General features: G+C 41.1%; 1 protein-coding gene across 3 annotated transcripts in view; it reads right to left on the bottom strand.

Annotated features, from left to right (window-relative positions):
- SEC16B (SEC16 homolog B, endoplasmic reticulum export factor) overlaps positions 1–14,029 on the bottom strand; it is a 191,264-nt gene that overhangs the window by 160,943 nt on the left and 16,292 nt on the right. For all 3 annotated transcript variants that reach the window (XM_073643359.1, XM_073643358.1, XM_073643357.1), the window contains 4 exons: positions 6,811–6,917; positions 6,389–6,500; positions 4,874–4,949; positions 1,573–1,696 (listed from right to left, as the gene is read on the bottom strand). In XM_073643359.1, coding sequence (XP_073499460.1) covers positions 1,573–1,696; positions 4,874–4,949; positions 6,389–6,500; positions 6,811–6,917 — 419 coding nt within the window. The remainder of the gene's footprint in view (positions 1–1,572; positions 1,697–4,873; positions 4,950–6,388; positions 6,501–6,810; positions 6,918–14,029) is intronic.

Below are 14,029 nucleotides of genomic sequence, written 5' to 3'. Positions count from 1 at the left end.
GGGTTCTTTTCAGAGCTGAAGTTTAGAAATGTTTTCTTTCTTTTTTTTTTTATCAAAGTTTCGTACGCATCGTTCAGACAGAATTCAAGTGTCCTGTACGAAGCACAGGAGACACATCAGAATTCCATATACTCATTTTCTAAAGATGTTTGGGTAGTAGTCCTCCATGCGAGTGATGTAGCGTCGGGAAGTAGCCACCAAAGTATATGGGGGGTACAATTTTTTTTCACCTGAGCCTACCGCACTGTCAAGTGATCAGCACCTGTACACTGCCATGCAGTGAGTATACACATAGAGCTGCTTATGCAGAGCGCAGCTAGTAAGATGAGTTTGTCATAGGCTGCTGAGCTCTGCATATGCATCAAATGGAATTACAAAGCTCAGTACAAGTGGGAGAGCTTTGTCTTCTCAGTTTCTGTCTATGCAGAGCACAGCAGCCACTGAGAAACTCATCTCAGCTGTCAAGTGATCAGCACCTATACACTGCCATGCAGTGAGTGTACATGGAGAGCTGCTCATGCAGAGCACAGCTAGTAAGATGAGTTTGTCATAGGCTGCTGAACTCTGCATATGCATCAAATGGAATTACAAAGCTCAGTATAACTGGGAGAGCTTTGTCTTCTCAGTTTCTGTCTAGGCAGAGCACAGCAGTGGTTGACAAACTCCTCTCAGCTGCTCCGCTCTGCATAAGCAATAACAGAGATGACAGAAGATGAGCAACTGCACATGATTAAATACTGTCTTCATTCATTGCTAAAAGATGGTTTTACATTTTTTGATCCTTTTCTAATCATTACGTTACGGCTAGGGATTGATTTACGGTTAGGCTTAGGTGTAGGGTCAGAGAAAGGGTTAGGAATAGAGGTAGGGTTATAAAATTGTTACTTTGCAAAAAATGACAAGTATAACTTTCTAATTTTTCCATTTTATTATAGGAAAAAAAACTTGGAAGTCAAAGTGCAAATTAGAATTACATAAGTATTTTCCTCAAATTACAATATATGTGCTTGAGGGGTGAGGGGTTCAATACTGGACTGATGGAAAGGACGTAGACTTGTAGGGAGCAAAATACTTGCCTTGCCAAAGGAGCTGGAAACAAAGGCTACACCATTTCTCCATGCTGTCCCCTTTTTGTTAACTAAAGTTGCCGATTCAATGAATGTGAAATACCACATACAGTACCTACAGCCTATTATTGTGCATAATATTACAAAGTATAATGTTCTCTTATAGCAAATAACTTTCCAAAAACATAGATCTCCGGCAGCCATAGAAAAAGAACTTGGTCATGCATTTTGACCCACTTTGGGTCTAGTTTGTAAAATTTTCTTATATTTAGATAATAACATAAATAAATGGAAGGAGTCTTAAGGACCACCCTAGCCCCTGTCCATGTGCCCAACTAATCAGCCCAATACATATGGACATCATAGAGGAGAGGTCCCAAGCAGTGAGCGAGATCGGAGAGCTTCTCTGGAGAAATGCAGTCGTCCATGCATAATGGGATGTTGATACTCACATGATTATGGGGCTATTAATGAAAATGAATAATAAATGCCAATTAATACTCACCATCCTGCAATGGATTCCAGGAGTCTGCTGGATCTTGCATGTACTGGCTCAATTCATAGCTACTGGATGACATGCCAGAGTCTCGGTACTGAGACAGCAAACTGGGTTCAGCTGAACTGAAAGACTAAGGTATAGGCAGGTTCTATGATATCCAATATCTGAAGAGAACATGGTGTAAAGTTGCCTGCTCTGAAAGCTAGTCCCTGACTTTTTTATAGAAAAAAACAGTCAAAATAATATGATTTTTATAACTATATCTCCTTGTCACTACTTCAAATTCTAGAACAAAGGATGCAGCCTTCAGTAGGTCGCAAGATATTATATACAGCAGGTGAAATAAACATTGAACACGTCACCAAAGTAAATATATTTCTAAAGGTGCTATTGACATGAAATTCTCAGCAGATGTCGGTAACAGCCCATCCAATTCACACAGGAAAAATAAATCAAACCATAGATGTATATAAATTAAGTTATGTGTAATAATGAGAAATGACACTAGGAAAAAAGTATTGAACACATGAAAAAAAACATGGAAAGTCACGACCCCAGCTGAAATCTATCAGTAATTAGAAAGCAATTCTGCCACTTAGTGAAAAATAATATCAGATGATTCAACTAATGGCCTTTAAAAAGGTGTCTCATTACAAAGGTGCCAACCAACAAGCATCTCATGATAGGTAAAACCAGTGAACGGTCTCAAGACTTTTACAACCTTATTGTTGCAAAACATACTGATGGCATTGATTACAGAAGAATTTCTAAACTACTGAAGGTTCCAGTGAGCACTGTTGGAAGTGGAAAGAACATAATTTCACCATAAACTGGACACAACCAGGTGCTCCCTGCTAGATTTCAGACATAGGAGTGAGAAGAATTATCAGTAGAATTGTCCAAGAGCCCAGGACCACCTGTGGAGAGCTACAGAAAGACCAGGAATAAGCAGGTACAATTGTTTCAAAGAAAACTATAAGTAATGCACTCAATTTCCATCGCCTATATGTACGCTCACAAGGCGCAAGACTCCATTGCTGAGCAAAATGCACGTTCAGCCGTGATTAAAGTTAGCTCAACAACATTTAGACAATCCTGTGAAATACTGGGAGTATATAGTCTGGTCAGATGAGACCAAAATTGAACACTTTGGATGCCATAATACACACCATGTTTAGAGGCCAAAATGCAATTCATATTAATCCAAAAACACCATGCCAACAGTGAAGTTTGGAGGTGGGAACATCATGGTGTGGTGCTGTTTTTCAGCATACGGCACTGGCAAACTTCAAATGATTGAAGGAAGGATGAATGGACAAATGTACCGAGACATCTGCTGCCATCTACCAGGATGATGAAGATGAAATGAGGGTGGACATTTCAGCAAGACAATGATCCCAAACACACAGCACAGGAAACTCTCATTTGGTTTCAGAGAAAGAAAATAAAGCTGCTAGAATGACCCAGCCAATCACCCGACCTGAATCCAATAGAAAATTTATGGAAGGAACTAAAGCTCAGAGTTTATAGAAAGAGCCCAAGAAACCTTCAGGACGTGAAGAGTGTTTGTGTGGAAGAATGAGCCAAAATCACACCTGAGCAATGCCTGCGACTAGTTTCTCCATACAGGAGGCGTCTTGAAACTGTCATCAGTCACCAACAATGGCTTTTCTACAAAGTATTAAACAAATTTCAGTAAGGGTGTTCAATACATTTTTCCTTTTTCATTTCTCATTATTACATATAACTTCATTTATGGACATCTGTGGATTGATTTCTTTGTCTGTGTGGATTGGATGGGTTGTTACTGACATCTGGTGAGAATTTCATGCCAACAGCACCTTTAGAAATATATTTACTTAGACAATTGGTGAAGTGTTCAATACTTATTTCACACGCTGTACTTTAGTCACCCTAAATATTTGATGGCAAAAAGTTTAATAAAAATATGATGGATTATAATGATTGTACTAGAGACTTTTTTAACCTTTAAAGGGAATCTGTCAGCAGGATTTCAGTTCCCAAACTATTTATATATGCATGTAGCTCTTTCAGAGACAAGTCCAGCAATACTTTTCCATGGCCAGTCCGTTTCAAAGTCCATCGACTCCTTCCTCAGGACTACCAAACATATGTCCACTGACTCCTTCCTCAGGACCACCATACATAATTTCCACTGACTCCATCCTCAGGACTACCATACATAATGCCACTGACTCCTTCCTTAAGACAACCATACATAATGTCTACTGACTCCTTCCTCAGGACCACCATACATAATGTCCACTGACTCCATCCTCAGGACTACCATACATAATGTCCACTGACTCCTTCCTCAAAACAACCATACATAATGTCTACTGACTTCTTCCTCAGGACCACCATACATAATGTCCACTGACTCCTTCCTCAGGACAACGAGGCTGTCAATCAAGCTGGGGGAGGTGGCCCTGGGTGGGGAATAGAGCTGGAGTGACAGAGGCTTCAGATCTATCATAGCTCTTCAGCCTCATATGAATATCAATTCAAATGCTGATTTCTCAGTAACAGAGGAACGGACTGACCATGTAAAGGTATTGCTTTTAAAGAGTTACATGTTCATATAAAAAGTTTGGTGGGTGAAATGTCCGCTGACAGAGTCCCTTTAAGTCTGAGTTCTTTTGACTAAGGCTAGGGCTAAATGCGACTTTGGTCCCACAATATCAAGTCTCAGACCCCATGATCAAAAAATATGTGTAGTTTGTCTGCGACGAGATGTTTTAAAGTTGGATATTTGGCTGTAAAAAAGCAATCAAATCGCAGACACGCACAACTTACAATGTAGTTCTTGATGGCAAAGAAATGTGCAACCAGAAGGACTAGATTTTTGGTCACAATGGTATTTTGGTTGGATTATGTTGTTAGCCACAATGCACCCAGATTCAGAATCATAAGATGCAATGTTACAAGGTGTCATTGCGATCTTTCCATGGCACGACCCATGGTCTCCATGCAGCCATTACTTTAAACATACATAATCCAAGCATCCATGTTTACGGTGGAGTCAGAAGAAACAGCTGCGGACTCAATGCGTGTTTGGGCAATAGTTATCTCACGGGTATGGGCGGTTTAGGTCTTTTATGCTCTATAGGTTTATGAGCAGTGTATACCATCACAGTCCTCACCAGTTTTAAACTAGACGTAAGACATTTCTGTAGCGTGAGGGAGATGAGCACACAAATCCACCCTACGTGAACCCAAGATTGAGTAGGTTGGGGCCATTTCAAAAATGTTAGCCTGTTACTAGACCTCATCGAATAATTCTTACCTCTAATCTATCCAACGCAGAATCACATCTTCTCTCCGCTGGGTGCTGGGCCCTATCATCCTCATAGCGTCGCAACCTTGTAAAGCAAGGCAAATGTTAAAGAAAAGCTAAATGGTCACTGTTCACGCAACAAACTTTGCAAAATCAATAGTACATGTGAATATACGAAATGTAGTAAAATATCTGATCAGTGAAATATGCTTCTTTCTTCACTTATGAACTACTTTTTCCCTTCCATTCTGCCTCCAGAATGCACCATCCATTCTAAAAGATAGCTTAAATCTTGTCTTGGTCAAAGAAAGATGGACTGACAGCTTACTGTGGTGTCAGAGTAAAGAGACTATTAAACTTAGTGGGGAGGAAGAGTGAGAAGGAGCACTCAGCATAGTGAGAGACCAGCCAGACACAGGCAAATCCAGCTGAAGCTTGAACCAAATGTATTTCACTTTCGTGCTGGATTCACAGCCACACAGCTCAGTATTGATGTACAATGTTTTCCATGCTGCTGCTGTTACTTCTGTCTGTGTGCTACAGAAAAAGAAGATAGGTGCTGGGTAAGGAAGTTGTTTCTGCACTCTCTGGAGTCACGACAAACCATTACTATGGATAAAAATGTAGGTTTATTGTCTACACGTTTCAGAGTCCACCCTAGAGTCCACGCGTAGACAATAAGCCTACATTTTTATCTGTTTGGTAGAAACACAACTCATCGTGTTTGGAGGAGAAAGAATGCTTAGTGGCATCCAAAGAACACCATACCTACAGTGAAGCACGGGGGTAGCAACCTTATGCTTTGGGACTGTTTCTCTGCCAAAGGACCAGTATGACTGATGTACATGAAAGAATAAATGGGGCCATGTATCATGAGATTTTGAGTGCAAACCTCCCTCCATTAGCAAGGGCATTGAAGATGAAACGTGGCTGGGTCTTTCAGCATGACAATGATCCCAAGCACACCACCAGGGCAACGAAGGAGTGGCTTCATAAGAAGCATTTCAAAGTCCTGGAGTGGCCTAGCCAGTCTCCAGATCTAAACCCTATAGAAAACCTTTGGAGGGAGTTGAAAGTCCATGTTACCCAGCGACAGCCGCAAAACATCACTGCTCTAGAGGAGATCTGCATGGAGGAATGGGCCAACATACCAGCAACAGTGTGTGCCAACCTTGTGAAGACTTACAGAAAACGTTTGACCTCTGTCATTGCCAACAAAGGATATATAACAAAGTATTGAGATGAACTTTTGTAATTGACCAAATACTTATTTTCCACCAAAATTTGAAAAAATTTCTTTCCAAATCAGACAATGTGATTTTCAGGATTTTTTTTTCCATTTTGTCTCTCATAGTTGAGGTCTACCTATGATGTCAATTACAGGCCTCTCTCACCTTTTTAAGTGGGAGCACTTGCACAATTGGTGGCTGACTAAATACTTTTTTTGCCCACTGTATATTCAAAACCACCACCAGCTGCTAGAAGTCGCATGAAAGGCTGACTTCCCATACGGTGCTGCACTACCTGAGTACGTCTCTCTGTGGGTGGACGCTCCCCAGGTTCTGGTCACAGGCGTACGTTTTGGAGGAATTCTGCACCCAGCGCTCAATCTGATTGTTGTAAACTCTTCTCCCATCTGTGAAATGAAGAAACATCTAAAGTATAAATAGATTAAGAAATTATTCTGTAGAAATGAGTGCAGCCATGACTATAATATAATTAATATTTAGCAGTTCCTCTTTAATGAGGAAAGTAGGTTATGTGATACATTTGGGAGCTGAAGAGAAGAACTTCCTTTTGCAACTTGAGTTAAGAAAACAGAAATCTAATTTTAAAACTTTAGGTAAAGCGCAGGTTACATGTCCTCCACAAATCTAATTCAAAGGACTATAAAAGCAATGGAAACACTAAGAAGTCGAAAACAGCCACAAGGAAGTGCACTGTACCTTTCTCTCGAGAAACACCAACTGGAGGCTCATAATTATAGTCTCTGTTGCCATAGTTTTCTCTATGTACAGTCTCGTAAAATCCATATCTTTCATCATATCCCTGCCTGAAAAGATAGGAAGAGGTCAAGCAAATACGACATGAAGAGGACGGCTTTTTTTTTTCTGAAGTTATGTTCTTATTAGATGTAACAGTCATACGTTTCTGCAAAAACACACTCCGAGATACATCAGGGCACAAGATGAACATATAGAGCTAAATCCCTACAGCAACAACGAAGGTTTAATGTCATCTTTATTCAGTCACCAACTTATCTGCAACAGATACATATATACATCAGACTGGCAGATAGATAGATGGTAGACAGATATAAAGTGATAGATAGATAAATAGATAGATAGATAGATAGATAGATAGATAGATAGATAGATAGATAGATAGATAGATAGATACAGAGTATATAGATAGACAGATAGATAGATAGATAATTAGATAGATAGCTAGATAGATAATTAGATAGATAGATACAGAGATGATAGATAGATAATTAGATAATAGATACATAGACAGATAGATAGATAGATAGTTTAAATCCCTTAGCCATGACCCAGCAACCATCCGTATAAAAGTTGAAAAGAAAGCAAAACTCAAGGTTCTGTCATGGGACTCCTACTCTTCTCCATCTATAAATATACAAAATAGGATAACTAGGTTCATCTTATTTATTCAGTTAATTCATGAGGAAAATCCAAAAGTTTTTTCCTAAAAGCTAATTCTCATTCCCCATTGCAATAAATCAAACATCAGAAAATTCATGTCAAATATTTCAATAGATTTATTAATTACAGAAATTTATTCTACAAACAACAGATACCCCTTATAAAACATGCCCCTAAAAAATACCCATTTAAAAATAGAGACAGTGTGGTCTAGTACAGTTGATTATAATTAATATATGAATATATGAACATGATCAAGAATGACAAATATAGGAATATATCACCAGATGTAGCTTAAGTATCAGAGATCCAACAAAGATGAAACTGAACTCATCATCTTTCTTCCATCTCACTCATTCCACTACCAGATCACAGAAAATGAGATCACACTGTCCCCATATCATAAATTCGGTGCCTCGGTGTAACCCTTGCCTTTGCTCTGCCCATCAAACCACACATCCAAGCCCTTGTCACCTCCTGCCACATGCAAGTCAAATAGTTTGTCCTTTATTAAATTAACTAAAATGTTAGTGCATGCCCTCATCATCTCCCACCTGGACTACTGCAATATCCTCCTCTGTGGCCTCCCAACCAACATTCTTGCACCTCTTCTGTCCATCTTTAACTCTGCTGCTCGATTAAGTCACTTCTCCCCTTGCTACACCTCCTCTCCCCTCTGTCAATCCCTTCGCTGTGTTCCAATAATTCCCCAGTGAATCCAGTTTAAACTACTAACAATGGAATTATAAACCAACAGACTTTTTGCCTCAAAAAAGCCTTTACCCACACTGACACTCTATTGCACTGTTTGACAAAGGGTCAATGACTTATGAGCTGAAGTGTTGCCATTTCACACAATGGCAAATAAATCACTATTTTTTTGTTGCATCTGAAAAGTCGACTGCAATCTGTCTACATCTTTGGGTTTTCCTATTGTAAGAGTTGTTTGGGTGACATCTGGTGGGTGTGCAGCAACTGCTACTCTGGACTTGTGCTGCTGTATTTTTACTTTTTCTTCTGGATAGATAGATCGGAAGGGAAGAGGGGAAAGAAGGGAAGGAAGGGAGGGAGGGAAAAAAGGGAAGAAAAAGAAGGTAGGGAGGAGAGGAAGGGAGGGAAGGAAGGGAGAGAGAGAGGAAAAGGAGGGAAGTAAAGGAAGGTAGAGAAGGGAGGGAAGGAAGAAAAGAAAGTAAGGGAGGGAGGGAGGGAAGAAAGAAAGTAAGGGAGGGAGGGACGGAAGAAAGGAGGTAAGGAAGGAAGGGCGGAAAGGAGAGAAGGGTGGAAGGTAAGAAAAGGAGGGAATGAAGGGAGCTATGGAAGGAATAAAGAGCGGGAAAGATGGAAGGAAAGAAAGAGCAGGAAGGAAGAGAGAGAAAGGAGAGAACGAAGGAAGGGAAGGAAGAGAGGAAGGTGAGGAAGGGAGGGAAGAAAGTGAGGGAAGGGAGGTACAAAGGAAGGGAAGAAAGAGAGGGGAGGAAGGGAGGGAAGGCAGAAAGGGAGGGAAGGAAGTAAAAGAGGGAAGGGAGGGAGGGTTGAAAGAAAGGAAAGGAAGGGAGGGATGGTGGGAAGGAAGAAAGAGAGGAAAGGAAGGGAGGGAGGCAGAAAAGGAAAGCAGAGAAAGGAGGGAACGAAGGGAGGGAATGAAGAGAGGAAGGGAAGGAGGTAAGGAAAGAAGGGAGGGAAGGAAGAAAGTGAGGGAAGGGAGGGACGACGGAAGGGAAGCAAGAGAGAGGAGGAAGAGAGGGAGGGAAGGAAGTAAAGGAAGAAAGGACAGAAAGAGGTAAGGAAGGGAATAAAGAGAGGCAAGGAAGATAGAAAAGGGAAGGAAGGAAGAAAGAAAGGAAAGGAGGTAGGGAGGGAAGAAAGGAAAGGAAGAAAGGGACAAAAGAGAGGAATGGGAGGGAGGAAGGAAAGGAGAGAAGGGAGGAAGGGAAGGAAGGGAGGCAGGGAAGGAAGAAAAAGAAGAACGGAAGAGAGAGAAAGGATGGAGGGAAGGAATAAAGGGAGGGAAGAAAGGAAGGAAGTAAGGGAAGAAAGAGGGGGGAGGGAGGAAGGCAGGGAAGAAATAGAGGGAAGAAAGAGAGAAAGGAAGGAAACAAAGAAAGGGAAGGAAGGGAGGGAAGGAAGAAAAGGAGAGAGGAAAGGAAGGAGGGAGAGAGTGAAGGATGGGAGAAATGAAGGGGAGGAAGTGAGGGAAGGAAGGAAAGAAGGAAGGAAGAAAAGATAGCTAATCATTTTGTTCCCCTGCAGAAATCTGGCAAACAGCATTTAGGAGTTCTACTGTTTGACGTCTCTGAGCATAGAAGCCCGGGAGATGCATTACAATTTTTGACAAACAGTCTGTGCATTATAATGCCATGCATGTACCGGACTTCTTAGCTCAGAGTTGTAGAACTTCAGGACTCCTAGATGCCGTTTGTCAGCTTTCTACAGGAGAGTGAAAGAAAGTCCAGGGATAATAATTACATCATTGGAATCTGTGTCTCTTCTAGTAGCTAGTGCTACACATTATTGGAATTTAGGGTCATTTATAATTACGACAGATTCTCTATGTAATTTTACAACCCTGTAGATGAGTATTAGGGGCGGCCACACAAACAAAACTTGGTTTGTCAGTATTTGCAATGTGCCATGCAATAAATAGCACAGGAGCCATTGCAGTCTGGATGATAGTGCACAAGGGTGACTTTCCAAGCAGACCTTGGGTCCACTTGACCACTTGGAAGAAAAATTGCTGCATGCAATAGTCTGGACTGGATGACGGAGCAGACCAGTGCATTTAAATAGTGGGCAGCTCCTGCACCCATCTGCTATGGGCACACAGAGCCGGTCACATCCACAATTTGAGGGCGTGACTGGTCCTCAAAGTTCAGCGTTCATCTGAACTTAGCCTTAAATTGTATCATCCATCCAGTCGAAAGTTTCCGCACAAATGACTGTCCAAGATGTCAGTGGGAAACTGAGCACTTAAATGAATAAGTGAGCACTTCAGGTACAAATTGAACAGCGAGCAGCAGATCGATAGATTAAAAATAAACCCAGCACTTTTATATTTCAGCATCTTAGGAGTGGATGACGGCACCGCACATTTCTATAATAGCTGTAAATGTGTGCAAAAAACGTTCTGTAGCCGGCAGCTCCCCTCTGGCTGTAAAGGCACAAGTTTAACCTGATCATTATCCGCTGTTCAGAGATGGCGGCATAAACAAATCTTATATTGCTTCTCATTTTTGTCATTCTAAAGGTGACTCTTATGGCAAGTTCAGCTCACATAATGGTGATGTGCTTAAAGGGACCCTGTCACATCATACATACAGTCCGATCTGTGGACAGCGGGGTGTAGAGAAGGAGAAGCCGAGCAGAGTGATATATAGGTTTGATGGAAAAGTTTTAGTATTACTTATATTTTAATCATTAAAATCCCTGGTGCTTGTATGGATGGGTCAAGTGGGCGGTCCTACGAGTGATTGACAGCTATCTGCATGCACAGTCATACAGGGAACACTGTCAATCACTGTGTAGGCAAGACATAGTTTGCACATAGTGCTATCAACAGTAATTTGCAGTCGGCATCTGAAATAACTCCAATCTTTGGGACCATTTTTTTTTATTTAAATGCATGTATTTTGGGCTAAAAAAAATACAATTGGGTTTCATTAAAAATAATGCAATTTTTGCCTTTTACAGACTCTATTCCTCTGCACATTCAACGTTGAGGTGGTCTATAGTCATCAATAAGCTAAGAGGGGCTAGAAAAAGAAAGATAAAAGATCTATAAACTCTCCCGTTAAAGTTATCAGCACAAGCTCACTGATGGGTACTCAGTTAACTCATTCTGCAGCCAGCAATAGCAAGTGCAACACATAGGCTATAGAAGGCAAAAAGTGCACATTTTTCATGAAACAATATGATTTTCAATCCCAGATACATACATTTAAAGAGGGTCCATCCCTTCCAAACACTTTTTGCTTTACTTAAATGCATGTATCAGAAAAAAAAAATCATGTTTGCAATTGGATTTCTTAAAGAGAATTGCATTGTTGGGCTTTTACAGACACTGTGCTTTTCTGCACATTCAACTTTGATGTGGTCTGTGGACCAGAAGAGAAGAGCTGAGAAGAGCTCAGAAAAAGACAGATAAGAGAGTTACAAACTCTCCTATTAGACTGTATGAAAAAGCTCACAGATGGATTCTCAGTTAACTCATTCTGCAGCCAGCAATAGATAGTACAGCCCATAAGGCAAGCAGTGCAAAATGTTTAATTAAATCCAATTGCAAAAATGATTTTTAGCCCCAAATACAAGCATTTAAGTAAGAAAAAGAAACGTGTCCCCAAAGGTGGAGAATCCCTACTTGGGTGTCAAAGTCAATAATCACTTCAGTACCTAAAACGCTAAATAAAGGGTGGGCAGTCTGCTTGCTACCACCCCGCTCCAGGGTGCCGATGAGTGGTGGGAGTCTGACAAGGGCCCTTAGGATTGTCATCAGAAAGTCCCTACTAGAACCTACATTAGATACAAAACAGGCAATAATTCATTGGAAAAAAAATTATTCCACTTCATTACTTATTTTTTTAGCCTTTGCTCAACAAAAAAATAATATGACTCAAGAACATGATGAGTCAAAAATGGGAAAATATCCTGCGTCTTAAAGGACAAAATTACCTGTACGCTTAAAGAGTTAAATTCCAAAATCTTATATTTAAACATATATAAAATTCAGAAAATAACCTAAAAAAGCAGGTAAAATGAAGACGTCTCTTCTCCCATTATAAATAAGGCAGGTAGCCATTATCTGATTAATTAGGTGAGATCATGTTGCTAGAAGTCCACACAAATCGCCAGGGGCTATAATGAGATTGGTACCATATGAATAAAAGATATTCCCATGCGCCTGTAACTACACCGCCTCTCCGGAAATGTAAATGATAAAGGTTATTCCTAAGATAAAGAGATCCTTTCGTTATCTATGGGACTACTGGACTCACCCATTTCCGGTAGTCCCATAGACAATGGATGAAGCGGAGGTCAAGACATCGAAAAACTGGAGCAAGTACAGAGAAGAGCTACCAGGATGGTGAGCGGACTGAAAACTATGTCCTACGAGGAATGGTTTGCAGAGTCCTATTCTTGGGTTTGCGGTGGGTCCGGAAAGTTTCTTGTGTTGGATAGCGGGGTGCTCTGTCATTGAGGGGTGGTTAACTGGTTGGAGAGAGCACAGCCTCAAAAAGGGGAATGGCTATAAAAAAAATTCAGCCCCCAGCCCCAATCATCCTCCTAAAAAGTTGGCAGTTAGAATGTTGAAACACATCTTTTCCAGGATGGACAAGCATTGATCAGATGAGGGTGGCTTCAGTCTTCACGAAATAAACCCTTTAAGATACCAGACTTCCTATGAAAAAAGATTACAGTACCCTACTCTGGTGGTCATCCTGGGGTACTGCAACACATTGTTTAATATTTTGTTCTAAAAATACAGTGCCTACAAGTAGTATTCAACCCCCTGCAAATTTAGCTGGTTTGATAAGATGCAAATAAGTTAGAGCCTTCAAACTGCAAACGAGAGTAGGTTTTATGAACAGAAGCATAAATCTTACAAACCAAAAAGTTATGTTGCTAAGTTGAATTTTATTACATTTTAAACATAAAAGTGTGGGTCAATTATTATTCAACCCCTATGTTTAATATTTTGTGGAATAACCCTTGTTTGCAATTACAGCTAATAATCGTCTTTTATAAGACCTGATCAGGCCAGCACAGGTCTGTGGAGTTATCTTGGCCCACTCCTCCATGCAGATCTTCTCCAAGTTATCTAGGTTCTTTGGGTGTCTCATGTGGACTTTATTCTTGAGCTCCTTCCACAAGTTTTCAATTGGGTTAAGGTCAGGAGACTGACTAGGCCACTCCAACACCTTGACTTTTTCCCTATTGAACCAGGCCTTGGTTTTCTTGGCTGTGTGCTTTGGGTCGTTGTCTTGTTGGAAGATGAAATTACGACCCATCTTAAGATCCTTGATGGAGGAGCGGAGGTTCTTGGCCAAAATCTCCAGGTAGGCTGTGCTATCCATCTTCCCATGGATGCGGACCAGATGGCCAGGCCCCTTGGCAGAGAAACAGCCCCACAGCATGATCCTGCCACCACCATGCTTGACTGTAGGGATGGTATTCTTGGGGTCGTATGCAGTGCCATCCAGTCTCCAAACGTCACGTGTGTGGTTGGCACCAAAGATCTCGATCTTGGTCTCATCAGACCATAGAACCTTGAACCAGTCTGTCTCAGAGTCCTCCAAGTGATCATGAGCAAACTGTAGACGAGCCTTGACATGACGCTTTGAAAGAAAAGGTACCTTACGGGCTCGTCTGGAACGGAGACCATTGCGGTGGAGTACGTTACTTATGGTATTGACTGAAACTAATGTCCCCACTGCCATGAGATCTTCCCGGAGCTCCTTCCTTGTTGTCCTTGGGTTAGCCTTGACTCTTCGGACAAGCCTGGCCT

The sequence above is a fragment of the Phyllobates terribilis genome, unplaced genomic scaffold, assembly GCF_046119375.1.
Source record: "Phyllobates terribilis strain yellow unplaced genomic scaffold, ASM4611937v1 Scaffold_8__6_contigs__length_399053987, whole genome shotgun sequence".
Taxonomy (NCBI): Eukaryota; Metazoa; Chordata; class Amphibia; order Anura; family Dendrobatidae; genus Phyllobates; species Phyllobates terribilis.
This window is presented reverse-complemented; position numbering and strand designations above follow the sequence as displayed.